The 20984-nt window shown below is 44.8% G+C and overlaps 1 protein-coding gene across 1 annotated transcript; it reads right to left on the minus strand.

Moving 5' to 3' along the window:
- Positions 1-2835: 2835 nt before the first annotated feature.
- LOC133060564 (phospholipase A2, membrane associated-like) lies at positions 2836-7790 on the minus strand. Its single transcript, XM_061148068.1, has 5 exons — positions 7679-7790; positions 5438-5487; positions 4880-5024; positions 4509-4615; positions 2836-3320 (listed from the first exon to the last, which is right to left on the minus strand). The coding sequence occupies exons 2-5, from the start codon at positions 5475-5477 to the stop codon at positions 3178-3180; spliced, it is 435 nt and encodes a 144-aa protein (XP_061004051.1). The 5' UTR covers positions 5478-5487; positions 7679-7790; the 3' UTR covers positions 2836-3177.
- Positions 7791-20984: the final 13194 nt, after the last annotated feature.

Raw genomic sequence — 20984 nt, forward strand, 5'->3', positions numbered from 1 at the left:
TTTTTGCTTTTATTTCTTTTTTTGTATTTTTTTCCATCAACAGATTTCTGCTCTCACATCCGTTTGCCTTAGGCCGAGAAGCAGGTACAGCGGTGATGCGCTAGACTTCGGCCTTCTGTTGAGCACCTCAGCTTTGGAATACTGTTGTTTCTATGGCAGGCAACGTGCCCCACCCCGTATATCCTGGTGGTCCCTGGTATCATGTCCAGGCTCCAGCACTCAAGGACTCTGGTGACGTCACACACTGCCTTGCCTTTTCCCATCTTCCTAGGATTTTTCCCAACAATTCAAAATCGGTGGTCTGGCTTCTTGACAGCCACCTTCATCCAAGAACTAATTTAAGCACTTGGAGTAAATTAATAAAAAAACAAAAGTACTCCCATGGGGCCTACATTTTAGTGGAGAGAGACAGGTTATAAAACAAGAGATACAACAGGTGAATGATACACAGGTGATCTTTGAACGGCATGGGGGTTAGGAGCACTGACCCTCTGCACAGTCAGATACCTGCCTGTAACTTCACAGTGGGCCTCAGTGTCTGTGACACCCCATGTACATGGCTCCAGCCAGCCTCAGACTATGTGGTACTGTTGTTGTTCAGTCCCTCAGTCGTGTCTGACTCGTTGAGACCCCAGGACTGCAGCACACCAGGCTTCCCTGTCCTTCACCATCTCCTGGAGTTTGCTCAAACTCATGTCCATTGAGTTGGTGATGCCATCCAGCCATCTTGTTCTCTGTTATTCCCTTCTCATCCTGCCTTCAGTCTTTCCCAACATTAGGATCTTTTCTAATGAATCAGCTCTTCGCATCAGGTGGCCAAAGTATTGGAGCTTCTGCTTCAGCATCAGTCCTTCCAATGAATATTCAGGACTGATCTCCTTTAGGATGGACTGGTTGGATCTCCTTGCAGTCCAAGGGACTCTCAAGAGTCTTCTCCAACACCTCAATTCAAGAGCATCAATTCTTTGGCACTCAGCCTTCTTTATGTCCCAACTTTCACATCCATACATGACTACTGGAAAAACCATAGCTTTGACTAGACGGACCTTTGTCAGGGAAGTATTGTCTCTGTTTTTTAATATGCTGTCTAGCTTTGTTATAGCTTTTCTTCCAAGGAACAAGCATCTTTTCATTTCATGGCTGCAGTCACGATCTGCAGTGATTTTGGAGCCCAGAAAATAAAGTCTGTCACTGTTTCCCCATCTATTTGCCATGAAGTGATGGGACTGACGCCATGGTCTTAGTTTTTTGAATGTTGAGTTTTAAGCCATCTTTTTGTAGTACTGTAGTGTATATGTCTGTTTATTGAAAAAAATCCGTGTATAAATGGGTTTGAGCAATTCAAATTCTTGTTGTTCAAGAGTCACCTGTGGGGTGTTAGATGGTGATGAAGCAAGAGGGAAGAGACAACAGAGATGGATGAGGGGCAGTGGGGGCATCCTGGGGGAGGTCCTGTTACTTTCCATGGGATGGACGTGCTCAAACAGGATAGTCAACACTCAGAAATGTTTTCATTTATTAATAATTATAAGAGTGAGCTTCATGTAAGTGATTGTTTCCAAAATCAGAATTGTGGCTGAACTTTTTCTGTACTCTTTCCTAATCTTCTTTTGTCAGGAAATATTATTTAATACTCTTTAAAAAAAAAAACTTCTAATGTGGAAATACATTTATAAGAAAGTTACTTAAGAAACGAATAAACAGAAACCTCAGTGAAATACAATTAAGGGGCCAGAAGTGAGAGGTCTCGCTTCCTAGAATGTTAGCAGCGCCCAGTGGGAAGAAGGCAAGAGTCCTCTTCCTTCCTGGTAAGGACTCAGCCCATGAAAACCACAGACTCTGTTTCCTAGAGCCCTTCCCCACTGTACACAGCCAGCAGCTCTGGTGGAGACTATTGAAGAATTCTGGTCCAGCTGAGACCATGTCAGAGGAGCCTTGGATGACAAGAGGGGATGTAGCATCCAGGTAAGGGATGGACCAGCTACTTTGTGGGCCCCCGTGCAGAACAAAATGCAGGACTCCACGCCATTAACAATTTTGTGATGGCTGGGACAGAGCAGTAAGCTAGGTGCAGTGCCCACTGGGACTCTGCCTGGGTCACAAGCCCAGGAAGCCAGCCCTGGGTGAGGGGATAAATGCCCTGAGAGTCCCATCGGTGGCCAGCATTACACTGACCCTCCTCTGGGCCGACAGCATAGAAGACTGTGTCTCACAGAAGACCTGGATTATAGATCCCCCCAAACATCAGGAACCACACTTCTGTTTTTCCTCAACAGGCCAGCAGGAGTTTCTCTTGCCCAGGGTAGGAGAGGTGAAAGGCTGGGTTTTTCTTGTAACCATAAGGACCAAGGCAGACATGTCAGAGCCAGTGGTTTATGTCCATTATCCATTTAACTTCCCCAGTAAGCCAGGGCACTTGGGACAAACCGATCTCCATTGAGATGAGGGCTCTGAGGCTTAGGGAAGTGGTGATGGGGATTCGACTCAGCCAGTCTGCCACTGAGGGAAGTGTCAGTCCCTCAGTCCTGCCCAATGTTTTGGGACCCCGTGGACCCCATGGAGCCTGCCAGGCTCCTCTGTCCATGGGATTTTCCAGGCAAGGATACGGGAGTGGTTTGCCATTTCCTTCTCCAGGGGATCTTCCCCAACCAGGCATCGAACTCGGGTCTTCTGCACGGCAGGCAGATTCTTTACCGACTGAGCTACCAGAGAAGCCCATATTTTTAACCCCTTACATGCTGTTCCCTTGTACTAGTTTGTTCTCACAGTAGAAGTACCTGTGAGTTACACACACACACACACACACACACACACACACACAGAAACACACTCACATACAGTTTGCCAAAAAATTGTTTTATTCAGAAGGGCCCACCTGGAGTGTAGCTACCACAGCTAAACATGACTTTGGACTTGAAGAAGAGTAGAAACGGAAGGAACAAAACCTCTGGCTGTCCAAGGAAGCAGGGGCAGGGAGCTTGGCATACACACCCAGATCTGTGCTTGTCTTTCTAGATAGAAGGCGTATGTTGGGGGAGAGAAGGGCTCCTGGCTGGTCTCTAGGATGGAAGAGGGGGTTTCTTTCATTTGCGAGGGAATATGGCTAGGGCAGGGAATAGGGTGCTAGAGTGGGGAGACTCAGCCCTGGGTGGTAAGGTGTCCAGGGTCGGGGGCCTCTCAGCACTGGGGGACACGCCCCGTGCAGAGAAAGTTGCTGTAATATTGGAGCTTTTTATTGTAGGTGTTCTGGTTTCTTGCAAAACAGATGGCGGCTTTTCTATCACATTCACAGAGTATGCGTCGACACACACCTCGATCCTCTGAAACCACAAGAAAATAAGAACAGGGTGGGGATTTGTTAATATTCTATGGTTCCTTCTGGGAATTCTGAGGGACAAGACACAGGCCCTGTTCTCCCAGGGCTTCTAGTCTGGGACAAGCATTGATGTTCAGATATTACTGGCTGATGAGGAGACAGAATTCTGCCCTCAGGAAGCCCACACCCAGTGTCATTGGAACACCAACCGCTGAGCACTGGGATTCTGTGAAAAGCCTTTCTCTTAGCCCCTGTCTCTTTCTTAGATGTGTTCAGGTGCAAAGTCCCTGGCCCCCGGAGTCGGGAAATGGTTCTTGATAGGTCATGGTCATCCCTGTTTCCGGTGTAGGGATTAGCATAGGGGAAGCACGTGACCTTGCCCTGACCAATGAGCCACACAGGAAGGTCTGCTGGGGGCTTCCGGGAAGGATGAATTTCCTCTCTCTGCAAAGAGGCTTGTAAAGGAAAACCTCCTTCGTAGGGTGAAGCCACAACTTGGAGCTCTAAGTGTGCCTTGGAATCACATTGACAACGGGGCAGAGCAGAAGGCTGGGAAAGGACTGGATCCTCGGCAACACAGCGGAGAAGCTGCCCCAGCTGACCAGCATTGCTATAGGGCAAGGGCTTCCTGTCTCTTGTCTGCATCATGACCACACAGCCCCTTCCAGCGGTCTCCATCCACCCTCAGCCAGAGCAAGTCCTCTGAAATGCAAGTCTGGTCGTGTCACTCCTTTCCCCAGGAGCGCGCTAATTCTTTAGGACAAAACGTAAACAGAACACGACACCTTTCCTCCTCTCCGGCGTTCTCCCTCACCGCTCCGTCTCCTCTCACGCTTCCCTTCCGCAGCACAGAACCGCTACAGCTCTCTCTGGCCCCCTGGGCCCTGCCGTGTCCTCTTGTTGGGACGCCCCAACCCTCCTTCCCCGTGACTCCTCTCCGCCTTGAGGATGCAGCTTGGAGGTCACCACTCTGAGGAGCCTCCCTCGGCCCCCAGGCTGTGTTCAGAGCCCCGCCTTTTCCTTACTGCGAACCGGAGTCTACCGTGTTGTTTTCCCTTTTCCTCACTTCCCGCTCAACCGTGAGCCCCTTGAGGCAGAGACCCGCCCCCTGTATCTGGCTCTGGTGCCCAGCGCAGCGGCCACAGGAGAAAGCGCAGAGGAGGCCGGCGCAGTGGGTAGGGCTTGTTCTTACCGCAGGTGATTTGGCCGCGGCGAATGGACACGTTGTAGTTCAGTAACTTGGTGCCGCATCCATGATACTTGAGCTTTTTGTAACAGCAGTCATGCGCCCAACAGCACCTGTGACAAGGCTGAGCCGTGGGGAGGCCGCCCCACGCTCCGGGGAGCCCAGTGCCCCGTGGTTCCCCCACCCTGACCCCGAGCAGAGAGCCAGGGCCGAGGGGCTAGCTCAGAGCACAGTTCCCACCAGGATGCCTGCCTTTCCAGCTGCGCCTCGCTGCTGTTCTTGGACGTGGGGACACCAGCGTGAGCCTTTGCCCACCCCCCCCCCCCCCAAGCTGGGCCACACGTGGGCAGAGACGGGAGGGCCGGGGCTGGGCTCACCAGTCTGTTGCGTCCTTGGGGGTCCCTCGGCCACGCAGTCCGCAGTGGCAGCCGTAGGCTCCGTAACTGAGCAGGGCTGTCTTTCCCGTTGTGTGTTTGATCATTGCCGCGAAATCCCACAACGCTCCATGAACCTGCAGAAGGGCTGGAAGGAAATTGCCTGGAGATGGGGCCTGGGACCACGTGTCCGCCTCCGCCTCTCTCTGCCGCTCCCCCTCCCCACAAAGGTCCTTGTCTTCCTCCCACGGGGAGGGGGACAGACACGGGGGAAGGGAGCCTTGGGAATGAAGGAGCCTCCTTCCCTGGGCTGTCGCCCTTCTGGTGAGTGACAGTGAAAGTGAAGTCACTCAGTCATGTCCGACTCTTTGCGACCCCGTGGACTGAAACCCACCAGGCTCCTCTGTCCAAGGGATTTTCCAGGCAAGAATACTGGAGTGGGTTGCCTTGCCTTCCTCCGGGGGATCTTCCCAACCCAGGGATCGATCCCGGGTTTCCGGCATTGTAAGCAGAAGCTTTTCCCTCTGAGTCACCAGGGTGAGAGGTAGGATGAACTCTTACCAAAGGCCATGATCACTGCCAGCAGCAGGAGGGTCTTCATGTTGAGGGTTCTGTTGGGGGAGAAATACAGAGAGAACAGCCTAGACCCCTCTCCCAGGTGATACTGTCTTCTGCCCTCGGCTCTGCTTTCCTGCTAGCATTCAGCAATTCTGAAGAAGAGAGCCTTTAAAAGAACTCGCAGACATGCTCCTCAGCCCCAGGTGCTGTCCAGCGTGACCGCCTTCACCAGGCACACAGGACACGTGGAGGGGGCACTTCCCGGCTTTGTCCAACTTTCCACTGGTCAAGACCACCCCTCCCCACAGTATACACCAATGAGACCTCCACGCTCCTCACCCACCTGAGAGTCCCTGGAAGGTGGTGACCAGATCATCCCACCAAACTGGGTGATCCCTGAGGTCTTAGGCTGTGTCCCACATTAGATGTTTCTGACTCACCCTCCACACTGGAGTCAAGGCTTGGGAATTCTGCCTATGGAGTCCAATCTGCAGTGTTTTTCTTGAGAACTAAAGTAGCACCCTCTCTTTGAACACTTACACTTGTACACGCACACACACCTACTCACACATCCTTCTCCAACTCACACACAAGTGAATGCATAAAACATACATTCTTGTGCTCACCTACCATGGTGAACCTCCTTTATCACAATATATTCACGTACACACACAACACACTTGTGCACACCATACCTTCTTTTCTTACCAAATCAGGCACATGCAGACTTGTGCTCATGGGTGCCTGCATGTGCATGCACACACATGTACACACATGAACACTATAGCCACTTCAAGGCAGCCAGTGATCAGGGACTGGGTATTCATTTCTGGCTCTTTACTTCTCAGAGGATCCCAAGGATCCAACATCTCCAAGAGATCGCCTTGTTTATTCTGAACTCCAGTTAGATATCTGATCCCTCTGGGAGCTTGGGGGTTGGTGGGTTAGGGGACGGGGTGGCCTTATGGCCAGTTGTTGGACTCAGAGTTTGGCATGCCTCTCCTCTAGGCAATCCCCCCCTTTTTTGCCTCTCATCAATCAACTAGCAGGACAGAGCTGAGGATGGAAACACCTTATGTGCCGTTAGCTGATGCCAAATTTTAGATGATTTTGTAATCTCTTTCTCCTGAGTGAATAAATTCTGATAATCAGGTCTGGGTGTGACCACTAGTTACCTCCCCTGAACCCACTTTCAGGAGAGGGTAGGGGCCACCTGCTGTTGACCGGTTCCTTTCTTCTGCTAAATATGCATTTGGGAATAAGAAATAGGGCATTTAGTGTTATTTATTCAATCAATCAGTCATCCACAGGAAGTACATATTAAGCCTCCGCAAAGTACCAGAACCCAGGTGAGGCTCTCAGGAGGTGCTGGGGATTTTCCCTGCCCCCAGTGGCCCCTGGGACCTCCGCAGGGATGGAACTGCTGTGGGGCAGATGGTCTTCCCACTGACATGGACCAGCATCTCCACTGGCCCTTCTCCTTCCTCTATCTTCTTCTGTTCTTCCTTCATTCCTTCTAGAAAAAGCTAGAGGGTGTCCTAGCTTCCCTCCGACTCCAGGTGTGTACCGCTGACACTTCATTCCCAGTCCTCCCCCGTTTGGAGATGGAGCTGACTGATGCTCCTTGGATCTTTCTTCTTCAACCTCAGGGAGTCTGTGACTCTATTTCCAAAATAGACACCTTCTTCATGCCCTTCACCACTGCTAAGAATTTAGCTCCCGTGGCCTTCAGTTAATAATTCCCAGCACCCATCCGCCAAAAGCCAGTGTGCAGAGGCGATGTTGCCCATCATCATTTCACTTGCTCCCCACATTCTCCAGGCCCCCCTCCAGGTTAGGCTCAGGAGATTGAATCTTGCCAGCAAAATATGTGCATCAGTGCTGAGAGCCACTGCCGGGCTGAAGCGAGGTAAAGACCACCTACAATGCCCCAGTCTTTCTGTGCCTCTCGTGGTGCAAACAGAAGATGGAGGCAGCTTGGATCCCTGAGTTCCAGCATGGAGGTCAGTTATTCGGAAGAATCCTGCAGACATGCAACAATCTTTGCATGAGTGAGAAATACGCTTTGGTTTCTTACACCACTTGTCTTTGAGATCAGTGAGTAGCAAACCTGTTGCATGGTGCTCTCAGCCTATCTCTAACCAGTGTTGTGGCTGGATCAGCCGGCGTGGTTTTTTATGATTGCAAGGTGCCCTTTAACAATAGTCATCAGAGATCTTTGAAAGAATAAAGGTTATTACTTACAGGACCCGGAAGAACACAGCACGCCTGGAGCCCCACAGCACCGCTGAGGGTAGAGAGAGAGGCTGAGACCTTGGGTCTGGGGTTCTGCTTTTATTGGGGCCAAGGGTGGGGGCCTAGGCTTTTTTGTGTTCACTTTTTATTGGTGGGTTTAAAATACCTGAGCCGTAATGGAAAGTGCAGGAAGAGAAAAAAAAAAAAAAAAACAGGTGGCCCGAATAGTTGAATTAACTAAATCTCTAAAACAAAGGTGTGCCTGGCAAGGTGTTTATTCTAGATAACCGTCTTGGACGTGGATGCCTGGCAATCCGAGGTTATCAGGCATGAATTGAAGGTTATCGGAAACTTACTTTACAAAAACCCAAACAGACACCCCAAACAACTGTCAGGGTTTACAGTACAATAACCCATCTATACCGACCAACAGCCAACCCAGGCTGCTTTCATCTTGAAGATACAATTTCCTTGAAGAGCTAGACCTGTATTAAGGGTTGACTCGTGTCCCCGCCAAATTCCTATGTTGAATTCAGACATTCAATAAGACCTCAGGATGTGACTCTATTTGGAAAGAGGGTCTTTGTGGCAGTGATGAGTTAGGATAAGGCTATTAGGGTGGGCCTAATGCAGGATGACTGGTGTCTTTAGAAGGAGGGGAAGTTTGGACAGAGAGACACACAGACGTCTTCACTGGGAGAATTCCACGTGAAGGTGAAGGCAGAGATCAAGGTGGGGATGCTTCTATACACCAAGGAACCCTAAAGATGGCCAGGTCACCACCAGAGCCTGGGGAGATGAGGGAACAGACCCTCCCCCACAGACCTCAGAAGGAACCAACCTCACTGGTGCCTTGGTCTTAGACTTCTGGGCTCCAGAACTGAGAGACCAGAAATTTCTGTTATTTAAGCTACTCACGTCATGGTACCTGGTACAAAGTCCTAGCAAATAACACAGCCTCCGAAGATCCCTGTGGGTCTTGGAAATAAGGGATTTGTGGACAAAGAATGCCCCCTGCCATCTCAGTAAACAAAGGACGGGGTAGCCGTCAAGCCATCAGCCACCCCTGACAGAACATCCCAAGGGGACTCAGGATAGGGACAAAAAGAGGATACTGACTCTAGGTTAGGTAGGGTGCATACCACAGGAGTGGTTTCCTTAAACCCAGACTCTTCTTAAGTTAATTAGTTAATTTACTGGCTGTGTTGGGTGGTCTTTGCTGGGTGCGGGCTTTCCTAATCGTGGTGAGTGGAGGCTGCTCCTTGCTGCGGTGCGCGGGCTCCTCAGCACGGTGCCTTCTCTGCTTGCAGCGCGCAGGCTCTAGGCAAGTGGGCTCTGGAGCTGTGGCTCACGGCCTCTCGAGGGGTTGATCAGTAGTTGCGGCTGTGCTCAGGCTTAGTTGCTCCCAGGCACGTGGGATCTCCCCGGACCAGGGATTGAACCTGCATCCCCTGCATTGGCGGGTGGACTGTAACCAATGGACCACCAGAGAAGACCATGGCCAGACTCTTGTGTCTGCCCACACAGAGAAAACACTAAATTCATTAGCTTGAGATGTCTGGTTTTTCTTCAATTAACAGTAATTTTTTGATGTTCTACTACCTGCTTGGGGTGTGTGTGTGTGTGTGTGTGTGTGTGTGTGTGTGTGTGTATTTTCAAAAGCCCCTATATATCCTGGCTCCTCCCTCACCTCTCAGTACCGTCCTCAGAGCTATCTGAGAGGCTGCATCCGGGCTGAAGCCCTCAGAAATGCCCCAAGTAAAACAATTCTCAAGGTTTAGGTTCTGCCTTTTTTTTTTTCTTAGTCAACGGATTTTTACTCTCCTGGCAATTTGTTTTCGGCTTAAATGAATGTTCAGAGGTGATGGGCTAGACTGTGGCCTTTTGTTGGGCACCTCAGTTCAGAATATTGTCGTTCACGGCAGGCAATCTGGTCCCCCTCCATATATCCTGGTGGCTGCTGGTATCGTGCCCAGGCCCCCAGTCCCTAAAGACCCTGGAGATGTCACCCACTGCCTCTCCTTTCCTCACCTTTTCAAGATCCCCATGAAGAACTCAAAGTCCATGATGTGGCTTCTTGTCTAGCCACCTTCATCCAAGTGGCTGCAGACGGTAAAGAATCTGCCTGCAGTGTAGGAGATCTGGGTTTGATCCTTGAGTTGAGAAGATCCCCTGGAGAAGGGAATGGCTACCCATTCTGGTATTCTTGCCTGGAGATTTCCAAGGGCAGAGGAGCTCGGGGGGCTAAAGTCTATGCAGTGGCAAAGGGCTGGACATGACTAAGCACCTAACACTTTCACTCTCCAGCCACCTTCATCCAAGGACTAATATATTTATTTATGTTTATTTAAAAGGATATCTTTTAAAAATACATTTTAAAAATATTTGTTTTTATTCATTTATTCGGCAGTGTCAGGTCTTAGTTGAGATATGCGAGATCTTCGTTGTGGCACGGGCAATCTTTTTATTTGTAGCACATGAACTCTTACTTGAGGCATGTGGGATCTAGTTCCCTGACCAGGGACTGAACCCGGGCCTCTGCATTCGGAGGGTGGAGTCTTAGCCACTGGACCACCAGGGACAGCCCCCAAGGATTAATTTAAGCACTTGGAATACATCAGTGAAGAAGCAAAAATTCTCTACTCTCTTGGCGCTTACATTTTAGAGGAGAAAGACCGACAATAAAGCAGGAGACACAACAGACAGTGATTCGCAGCTGATTCTTGAACAGCGCAGGGATTAGGCGTGCTGACCTCTGCACAGTCAGAAAGCTGGGCATAACTTTATAGTTGCTGTGCATAAATTTTAGTATCTTATATTCCCCATATATACAGGTTCAATCAACCTCAGATTATGTATGACCATAGTGCATTTACTAAATTTACATATTTTTATGGAAAAATAATCCATGTGTAACTGGACCTGCAGAATTCAAATCTTTGTTGTTCAAGAGTCAGCTGTAGAAATTCAGTTGGTGATGAGCAAGGGGAAATGGACACATGAGAGGAAGCAGGAGTGTGAAGACGGCTGCTACTTTACATGGGATGGATGTGCTCAAATGGGACAGTCAGTACTCAGGAAAGTTTTCTTGTGTTATTAATAATTAGAAGAGTCAGCCTTTCATCAGTGGTTGCTTCCAATATCAGGATTATTTATGGCTGGACTTTTCCTGTACTCTCTGTTTCCTAATCTTTCCTTTATGAGGAAAAGTTACTCATTACTCTTTTTTTTTTTAAAAATAATAATTTGGAAATACATTTACAGGAAAGTTGTGTAAGAAATGAATAAATAGAAACCTCAATGAAACGGAGTTGGGCAACTAGAAGGGGGAGCTTTCACACTCTGTAAGGAAAGCGTAGCCAGATAGGAAGAAGGAAACGCTCCTCTTCCTTCCTGGTAAGGACCCAGCCAAGGAAAAGCCATGGACTCTTTGTTTCCTATAACCCTTCCCAACTTCCCTTTTTCCTCTATAGAAGAGTTCTCCTTTCCTTACTGTGGAGGGACTTGCATGTGGTGCATCAAGTTTGCAGACCCTGAGTTATTCTCTGTGGGGATCCCAAATAAACCTTACTGCTGGAAAAATATCTGACAGTCCAGGTATTTGTTTTAGGTCAACAGTTGCAATGTAGAATTCCTATATCCCCCTCATCCCCCTAATGTTAACATTCCGCATATAGCCATGGTACAATTATGGAAATCAGAAAATGGGCATTATTCGCTAATCTACAGAATTGATTTGAATGTCACCTGTTTTCCTATTAATATCTATTTTTTTCTAGTCCAGATTTCCATCAAGGATCTCCTATCACTTGTAATTTTTAGGGCACCTATGTCTTTTTTGATCCGTGACAGCGCCTTTGTCTTTCTTTGCTTTTTGTGACCTTGAGATTTCTGAAAAGCACCACTTAGGCATTTTAGACTTCTCCTCAGTTTGGGTTTGTCTGATATTGTCTCATGATCAGAATGAAGTTATGCATTTTTTGGCAAGAATATCACAGAAATGATATTGTACCCTTCTCAGGAGATCAAATCTATGGTATGTGATATTGAGAGCTCTCATTGACATTTTAAAAAATATTTCTTTATTTTTAATTGATTAATGATAGCTTTACAATATTGGTTTGATTTCTGTCATACATCAACATGAATTAACCATAGGTGTGCATGTGTCCCCTCCCTCTTGAATCTCCCTCCCACCTCCCGCCCAGCCCCACTCCTCTAGGTTATCACAGAGCCCCCGTTTGAGTTCCATGAGTCATGAATCCCAAAGAAAGGCAATGCCAAAGAATGTTCAAACCACCACACAATTGCTCTCATCTCACATGCTAATCTAGAAAATCCCATGGACAGAGGAGCCTGGTAGGCTACAGTCCATGGGGTCGCAAAGAGTCAGACACAACTGAGCGACTTCACTTCACTTCACTTCACATGCTAGCAAGGTCATGCTCAAAATTCTCCAAGACAGACTTCAACAGCATGTAAACCATGAAATTCCAGATGTTCAGGCTGAATTTAGAAAAGGCAGAGGAACCAGAGATCAGATTGCCAACATCTGTTGGATCATCAAAATAGCAAGAGAGTTCCTGAAAAACATCTACTTCTGCTTCATTGACTAAGCCAAAGCCTTTGACTGTGTGGATCACAACAAACTGTGGAAAATTCTGAAAGAGATGGGAATAATAGACCACCTGATCTGCCTTCTGAGAAATCTGTAGCCAGGTCAAGAAGCAACAGTTAGAACTGGACATGGAACACAGACTGCTTTCAAATCAGCAAAGGAGTACTTCAAGGCTGTATATTGTCACCCTGCTTATTTAACTTATATGCAGAGTACATCATGCGAAATGCTGGTCTGAATGAAACACAAGCTGGAATCAAGGTTTTCAGTAGAAATATCAATAACCTCAGATACACAGATGACACCACCCTTATGGCAGAAAGCAAAGAGGAACTAAAGAACCTCTTGATGAAAGTGAAAGAGGAGAGTGAAAAAGCTGACTTAAAACTCAATATTCAGAAAACTAAGATCATGGCATCTGGTCCCATCACTTCATGGCAAATAGATGGGGAAACAATGGAAACTGTGACAGACTTACTTTCTTGGGCTCCAATATCACTGCAGATGGTGATCGCAGCCATGGAATTAAAAGACACTTGCTCCTTGGAAGAAAAGCTTTGATCAATCTAGACAGCATACTAAAAAGCAGAGATATTACTTTGCCAACAAAGTTCTGTCTAGTCAAAGCTATGGTTTTTCCAGTGGTCATGTATGGATGCAAGAGTTGGACTATAAAGCTGAGTGCTGAAGAATTGATGCTTTTGAACTGTGGTGTTGGAGAAGACTCTTGAGAGTCCCTTGGACTGCAAGGAGATCCAACCTGTCAATCCTGAGGGAAATCAGTCCTGAATATTCATTGGAAGGACTGATGCTGAAGCTGAAACTCCAATACTTTGGCCACCTGATGCGAAGGACTGACTCATTGGAAAAGACCCTGATGCTGGGAAAGATTGAAGGCAAAAGGAGAAGAGGACGACAGAGGATGAGATGGTTGGATGGCATCACTGACTCAATGGACATGAGTTTGAGCAAGCTCAGGGAGTTGGTGATGGACAGAGGAGCCTGGCGTGTGGCAATTCTTGGGGTCACAAAGAGTCAAGAGTTAGTGACTGAACAATGGCATCAGTATGTGCTCATTATTTTTATCTATGGGTTATAATTCAGTACAATCATTATTTGTTTTCTTGGTCAACATATTCCATCTTGGTTGTGGAGAGCACCTTCAAGTTGACAGGTATGTCCTTTTGGCACACCCTCATAATATATATATATTTTTTTTCTTAGCACATCCTTCCTGTCCCCACAAGATGTTTCAAGCTTATCTTTTATTTAACATTTCCAAGCCCTGGAATCAGCCATTTCTCCAAGAAGTCCTGGTTCCTTTCTTCCTTCCTTTTCTCTTTCTTGTTTTTCTCCCCTTTGATAATGGTATTTAGAAACAAAGATCTGGGAGCCAGGGGTGCTCATTGCTACTGGGATGTCACTGCTTCTGGGCCTTTTCAGCAGTCAAAGTTGGGAAGTAAAACATTCTCTCTCTCTCTCTCTCTCTCTCTCTCTCTCTCACACACACACACACACACTCACATGCAGTCACACAATGAGTTTGCATGGATGCCTCCAATTCCAATCCAACACCAGAGGATTCCCTTTCCCTATTTATTTAAAATTTATTTTTAATTGGAGGATAATTGCTTTACAAAGTTGTGTTGGTTTCTGCCATAATGTGAATCAGCCATAAGTATACATATGTCCCCTATATCTTGAATCTTCCTTCCACCCCCTTTTCCTATTTAGAACTTCTTTCTCTAACAGGAGCTTCATTATTCACAGTGTATTTACTCATTCGTCCAACTCTAGGGCAAATCAAGTAGTTTCAGAATTGCAAACCAATCCCCCTGTGTGTGGGGGAAATATTGTTCAGTTATTTAAATGGCATCTCCCAGTGTGTGTCTTCCTATTCTCTTGACTGTGTCTTTTGAGGTATGGAAATTTTTAATTTAATGAAATGCAATGTATTTAAAAAGACATCACCAAACCCAGGATCATCTAGAGTTTCTCCTATGTTGCCTTCTAGAAGTTTTGTAGTTTTGTGTTTTGTATTTAGGTCTATGGTCCATTTTGAGTTAATTGTAAGGTCTGTGTCTAGATTCTCTCTCTTTTTTAATTGTGGAAGTTGTTGTTCCAGCACCATTTGTTGAAAAGACTGTCCTTTCTCCATCAAGTTGCCTTTCTCCTTTGTCAAAGATCAGTTGATTTTATCTATGTGCATCTATTTCTGAGCTCTTGATTCTGTTCCATTGATCTGTATGTCTGTCCTTTTGACAATAATACACTGTCTTGATTACTGTAGCTTTCTAGTAAGTCTTGAAGTGAGGTAGTATCAGTCCTCCAACTTTGTTCTTTTACTTCAATATTGTATTGGCTATTCTGGATATTTTTTTAAAAATCTCTTCACATGAACTTTAGAATCAGCTTGTCAATATCCTTAAAATAACCAGCTGGTATTTTTATTGGGATTGCTTTGAATCTATAGATCAAGTTGGGGAGAACTGACATCTTAGCAATACTGAGACTTTCTGTCAATGAATATGGAATATCTCTTCATTCATTGCATTGTTTGATATTGTCCATAAGAGTTTTGTATTTTCCTTATATAACTCTTGTACATATTTTGTAAGAGTTATATCTAACTATTTCATTTTGAGTGCTAATTTAATAATATTATTTAAAATTTCAATTTTTAATTGTTCATTGCTAATGTATAGGGAAGTAATTGACTCTTTTATTGAAGTATATGTGATACTACATTATATTAATTTCAGATGTATAGCATGGTGATACAATATTTCTACAGAGTATACTCCATTAAAAGTTACAAGATAATGGCTGTAACTTCCTGGAAAAGCAAATGGCTTTTGCGTATTGACCTTATATCCTGTAATCTTGCTAGAATCGCTAATCAGTTCCACAGGTTTTTTTTCTTTGCTATTGCTGTTGACTCTTTGTTTTTCTTTGATTTTCTACATAGACAATCATATCTGTGAAAAAAGATAGTTTTATTGCATTCTTCCCAATCAGTATACTTTTGTTCCTTTTTGCATCAGCTAGAACTTCTAGTATCATGTTGAATAAGAATGGTAAGATGGGACATTCTTGTCTTGTTCCGTATATTACTAAAGAAGCATCTAGTTTTTCATAATTAAGTATTATTTTAATTGTAGATTTTTTTCTAGATGTTCTTTAACAACCTTACGAAGTTCCTTTCTAGTCCTGATTTCTGAGAGTTTTTTATCATGACTGAGTGTTGGGGGAAGAAAAGAGTGAGTGTTGGATTTTGTCAAAAGCCTTCTGTGTCTATTGTTATGATTAGGTGGCTTTTCTTCTTTAACCTGCTGATGTGATACAGCACATTAATTGATTTTCAAATATCAAACCAACCTTGCATATCTGGGATAAATCCCACTTGACTGTCAGGTACAGTTTTTTTCTTTAATATATTACTAGATTTGATTTGCTAATTTCTTTGAGAATGTCTGCACCTATACTTATAAGAGACGTTGGTCTATAGTTTTCCTTCCTTGTAATGTTTGTGTCTGGTTTTGGTATCAGAATAATGTTGGCCTTGTAGAATGAGTTAGGGAGTTTCTGTAAGAATTTTCTGGAAGAGATTGTAGAAAAGTGGTGTAATTTCTTCCTTAAATATTTGATAGAATTCACCACTGAAATCATCTGGACCAGGTGGTTTTTGTTTTGGAAGATTATTAGTTATCAACTCAATTTCTTTAATAAATATCAGCCTATTTGAGGGATATGTTTCTTCTTTATGAGTTTTCATACATTGTGTTTTTTTGAGGAATTGTCCCATTCCTCCTAACCTATCAACTTTGTCAGCATAGAGTTGCTCATAATATTTCTTTATATCCATGGGATAGATGGGATATCCTCTTGATATCTATGGGATCAATAGTGGTGACCCCTTTTTCATTTAAAATTAGTGTTTGTTTATTCTCTCTCTTTTTAGATGCCTCACTGGAGGTTATTGATTTTATTAATCTCTTCAAAGAAACAGCTTTTGGTTTTGTTGTTTTTTCCTGGTGATTTCCTGCTTTTAGTTCCATTGATTTCTCTCACTTTTGTTTTCTTTTCTCCCACTTACTTTGAGTTTTATTTGCTTTTCTTTTTCTATTTCCAAAGATGGAAGCTTAGACTATTGATTTTAGATCCCCTTTTATAATACATGCATTCAATGCTGCAAATTCTCCCCAAACACTGCCTTCAGTGTAACCTACAAATTTTGATGAGTTGTGTTTTCATTTTCATTTAGCACAAAATATCTTTTAATTAATCCTGAGACTTCTTCTTCGATTCATGTGTTATTTAGAACTGTGCTGTTTAATTGGTAAGTATTTTAAGATTTTTCAGCTATCTTTCTGTTGTTCACTTCTAGTTTAATTTTACTGTGGTCTGAGAGCACACATTGTATGATTTCTGTTCTTTTAAATTTAAGGTGTGTTTTATCACCCAGAATGCGGTCCATCTTAGTGAATGTTTCACAAGAGCTTGGGAAGAATGTGTACTCTGCTATTATTGACTGAAGTACTCCATTATTCTGCTGTTGTTAACGGAAGTACTCTATTAGTCTTTTAGTTGATTGATGGTCCTGCTCAGTTTTGATGTTCTGTTGATAGGGACATACACAATAAGGATTGTTATATCTTCCTGGAAAACCAACCTCTTTTTTTTTTTTTTTTTCCTTCAACCTCTTTATTGTTATGAAAATGCTCCACTTTATTCCTGGTGATTTTCCTTGCTCCGAAGTATGCTTTGCCTGAAACTAAGATAGTTGCTCCTACCTTCTTTTTATGAGTGTTAGCATGGTATATCTTTCTCCATCTCTTTACGTTTAAGCTATGTGTGTCTTTATATTTAAAGGGGGTTTCTTGTAGGCAACAGTCCTGGTTTCTTTGGAAGCTTGGTTTCTGAATTAGATGTAAACTCTGCAAATAAGTTACGGTCACAGGAGTCTTGAATTCAGAGCTGATTTAATGGGAAAAGAGCTGGGGTCTGAGGCATCCACGTTCCTGGTGCAACTTGTAGCAGGGGCATCGAGATTCAGGAGATAGTAGCTCCTGCAGCAGCTTCTCAATCTGACAAGTCAATTTCCTGATTGTGTCCAGGGCCACAGGTTGGCTCATTTGGGAGATTAAAGATCTTAGTGTCCAGGTAAGGAGCACCTTCCCTTGTTGTTCAGTCACTCAGTTGTGTCTGACTCTTTGCAACCCCACAGACTGCAGCATGCCAGGCTTCCCTGTAATTTGCTATCTGGCCCATTGAATCAATGTTGCCATCCAACCATCTCATCCTCTATGACCCTCTTCACCCAATTTTTTTCCCAGCATCAGGGTCTTTTCCAGTGAGTCAGGTCCTTGCATCAGGTGGTCAAAGTACTGGAGCTTCTGCTACAACATTAGTCCTTCCAATGAATATTTAGGGTTGATTTCCTTCAGGATTGACTGGTTTGATCTCCGTGCTGTCCAAGTGACTCTCAAGAGTCTTCTCCAACACCACCAAGGTTTGAAAACATCAATTCTTTGGCACTAAGCCTTCTTTATGGTCCAACTGTAGCATCCATACATGACTACTGGAAAAATCATAGCTTTGACTAGACAGACCTTTGTTGGCAATGTAACATCTCTGCTTTTTAATATGCTGTCTAGGTTTGTCATAGCTTTTCTTCCAAGGAGCAAGTGTCTTTTAATTTCATGGCTGCATCACCATCTGCAGTGATTTTGGACCCACGATAATAAAATCTGTCACTGTTTCCATTGTTTTCCCATCTATTTGCCATGAAGTGATGGGACCAGATGCCATGATCTTAGTTTTATGAACGTTGAGTTTTAAGCCAACTTTTTCCACTCTCTTCTTTCACCTTCATCAAAAGGCTCCTTTTCCCTTTCTGCCATAAGGGTGGTGTCATCTGCATTTATCTCAGGTTATTGATATTTCTGCTGGAAATCTTGATTCCAGCTTGTGCTTCATCCAGCCCAGAATTTTGCATGATGTACTCTGCATATAAGTTAAATAAGCAGGGTGACAATATGCAGACTTGTCCTTCTTTCCCAGTTTGGAACAGGTCTGTTGTTCCATGTCCGGTTCTAAATGTTGCTTGCTGACCTGCATACGGGTTTCTCAGGAGGCAAGTAAGGTGGCCTGGCATTCCCATCTCTTTAAGAATTTTCCGCAGTTTATTGTGATCCACACAGTCAAAGGCTTTGGCCTAGTCAATGAAGCAGAAATAGATGTTTTTCTGGAACTCTCTTGCTTTTTTGATGGGATTGTGTGGTACTTTGAACATTCTTTGGCATTGCCTTTCTTTGGGATTGGAATGAAAACTGAACTTTTCCAGTCCTGTGGCCACTGCTTAGTTTTCCAAATTTCCTGGCATATTGAGTGTAGCACTTTAATAGCGTCATCTTTTCAGATTTGAAATAACTCAGCTGGAATTCTATAACACCTTCCCTAGGGTATGCAAAATTGGTTCAATTAAACTGAAACTAAAAATCACTGCAGATGGTGATTGCAGCCATGAAATTAAAAGACTCTTACTCCTTGGAAGGAAAGTCATGACCAGCCTAAACAGCATATTAAAAAGCAGAGACATTACTTTGCCAACAAAGCTCCGTCTAGTCAAGGCTATGGTTTTCCAGTGGTCATGTATGGATGTGAGAGTTGGACTATAAAGAAAGCTGAATGCTGAAGAATTGATGCTTTTGAACTGTGGTGTTGGAGAAGACTCTTGAGAGTCCCTTGGACTGCAAGGAGATCCAACCAGTCCATCCTAAAGGAGATCAGTCCAGTGGGTTCATTGGAAGGACTGATGTTGAAGCTGAAACTCGAATACTTTGGCCACCTGATGCAAAGAGCTGATTCATTAGAAAAGACCCTGATGCTGGGAAAGATTGAGGGCAGGAGGAGAAGGGGATGACAGAGGATGAGATGGTTGGATGGCATCACCGGCTCGATGGACATGGGTTTGGGTGGACTGTGGGAGTTGGTGATGGACAGGGAAGCCTGGCCTGCTGCGATTCTTGGGGTCACAGAGAGTCAGACACGACTGAGCGACTGAACTGAACTGAACTGAAAGTGAAAGTTAACTGCATATGGAATTACCACATGGCCATTTGGGGTCTTTATGACACTGGAACAATAGGCTCAAAGGGGGTCCACTTAGTTGGAGTGAGGTACAAATATGGAAAGAGGGTGTTTGTAACACTTGAATGAACAAAAAGGCTCTGGAAGATTTCAATGGACTGGCTTGTTCAACTTCTATTTCAGCTCCTTCTAGTGCACCTTCCTGCACTGCAGAGGCTGGAAAACTTATGTTAGACTCCGTTGCAAGTAAGATGACATATGTTTTAATAGTCTGCCTTATCAGATATATTGGTTTGAAATTTGAAATAAGACCTGAGTTGAATGGGCAAAGGCTCAGGGTGGAAGACATCAGTTTGCTGGTGGAGTGTTGTAGTGTTTTGTGATTCTGGTGATGGAAGCTGTGACAACAGCTTTATCATTTAGCGAGCAGAAGCAGCGTCTCCCTTGGCGGAGTGGTTCTGTGATGTGACTCTGGGAGTATTTTCTGAAAGCTCAGCCTGCTTTTCCAGGACCCCCACTCCCAATGATTGTGTAGGGTGCACTGCCCTTCTGCAGATAGTGATCTTCTAAATAAATGAGATCTCCAGTCCTGAGTGGAGCTCTAGGGGTAGTTTGTTGGGCCCAGTCTAGGCAGCTGAAGCTGTAAGGACTATGACTGTTTACAGGAGGAAGTGTGCTGTTGGAGGATGTGAGAAAAGGCCATTTGGACAAAGTACATAGAATAAAATCAAAGTGGAGAGGTCAGAAAGGGCCAGATTACTGCAGGCTTTCTGGTCTTAAATTGGCTCAACCTATGGCACTTTGAAGCGATGTTGTAAAAGCTGGAATTATTTTTAAAAGATGGAATTATTGATCTGCTTTTATCTTCAATCAATTCAGTATTTTTGAGAGAGAGATACAATATAACGGCAGGTTTAAGCTACATGTGAAAGGACTCTCATTTTGGAAATGGTTTTAAGACCCAGAAGCAACCAGAGATTAGTGTTGGAATGACCTTTAGAAGGAGGCTAGGAGCTGGATAAAGCAAATCTTTCACTGTAGCATGGAATGGACTTAATGACCCTTCATGGACCATGCAGTTGGTGATTCCTTACCTCCCTTCTGGGTTGGCTGCAAATTTCCATTGCGCAAACCTCTCTCTGAAATTAGATCCAGGCACACAGATAAAACCACCTCTTCATCTTTTCCAGAGAACATACTTCATTCTGTTTTCCAGTTTAAAATGTTGATGCTTAGAATGGCCATTTCATATTTGCTTCACTGTGACTTGCTTGCTGCCCTTACAAATCTCTCAGCACAATTATGACTGTGGGCTTCTCCTTCCTGCCTGAAATAGTGCATGTGCGGGCGCAGACCCCAAGTAGTAAGGTAGCAAGATTAACTCTAGGCTCCCCCTGAGAGAGGCTCTGAGCTGCCCGATACGCTGCTTTTCTGGGTCACAATTGACTCACAACTGGATGGAACTATGATCTGAAATTTCTAGAGGCCCAGGGCCTGCAACTGAGATGATCCAAGGAAGGGTCAGGGAAACACCCACCCGTGGCTTCTTGAAGAGTTCCTGTTTGGTTTAAAACAAGAGCCTGATTTTCCCACAGCATATAAGTG

This window comes from Dama dama, chromosome 8, assembly GCF_033118175.1.
Source record: "Dama dama isolate Ldn47 chromosome 8, ASM3311817v1, whole genome shotgun sequence".
Taxonomy (NCBI): domain Eukaryota; kingdom Metazoa; phylum Chordata; class Mammalia; order Artiodactyla; family Cervidae; genus Dama; species Dama dama.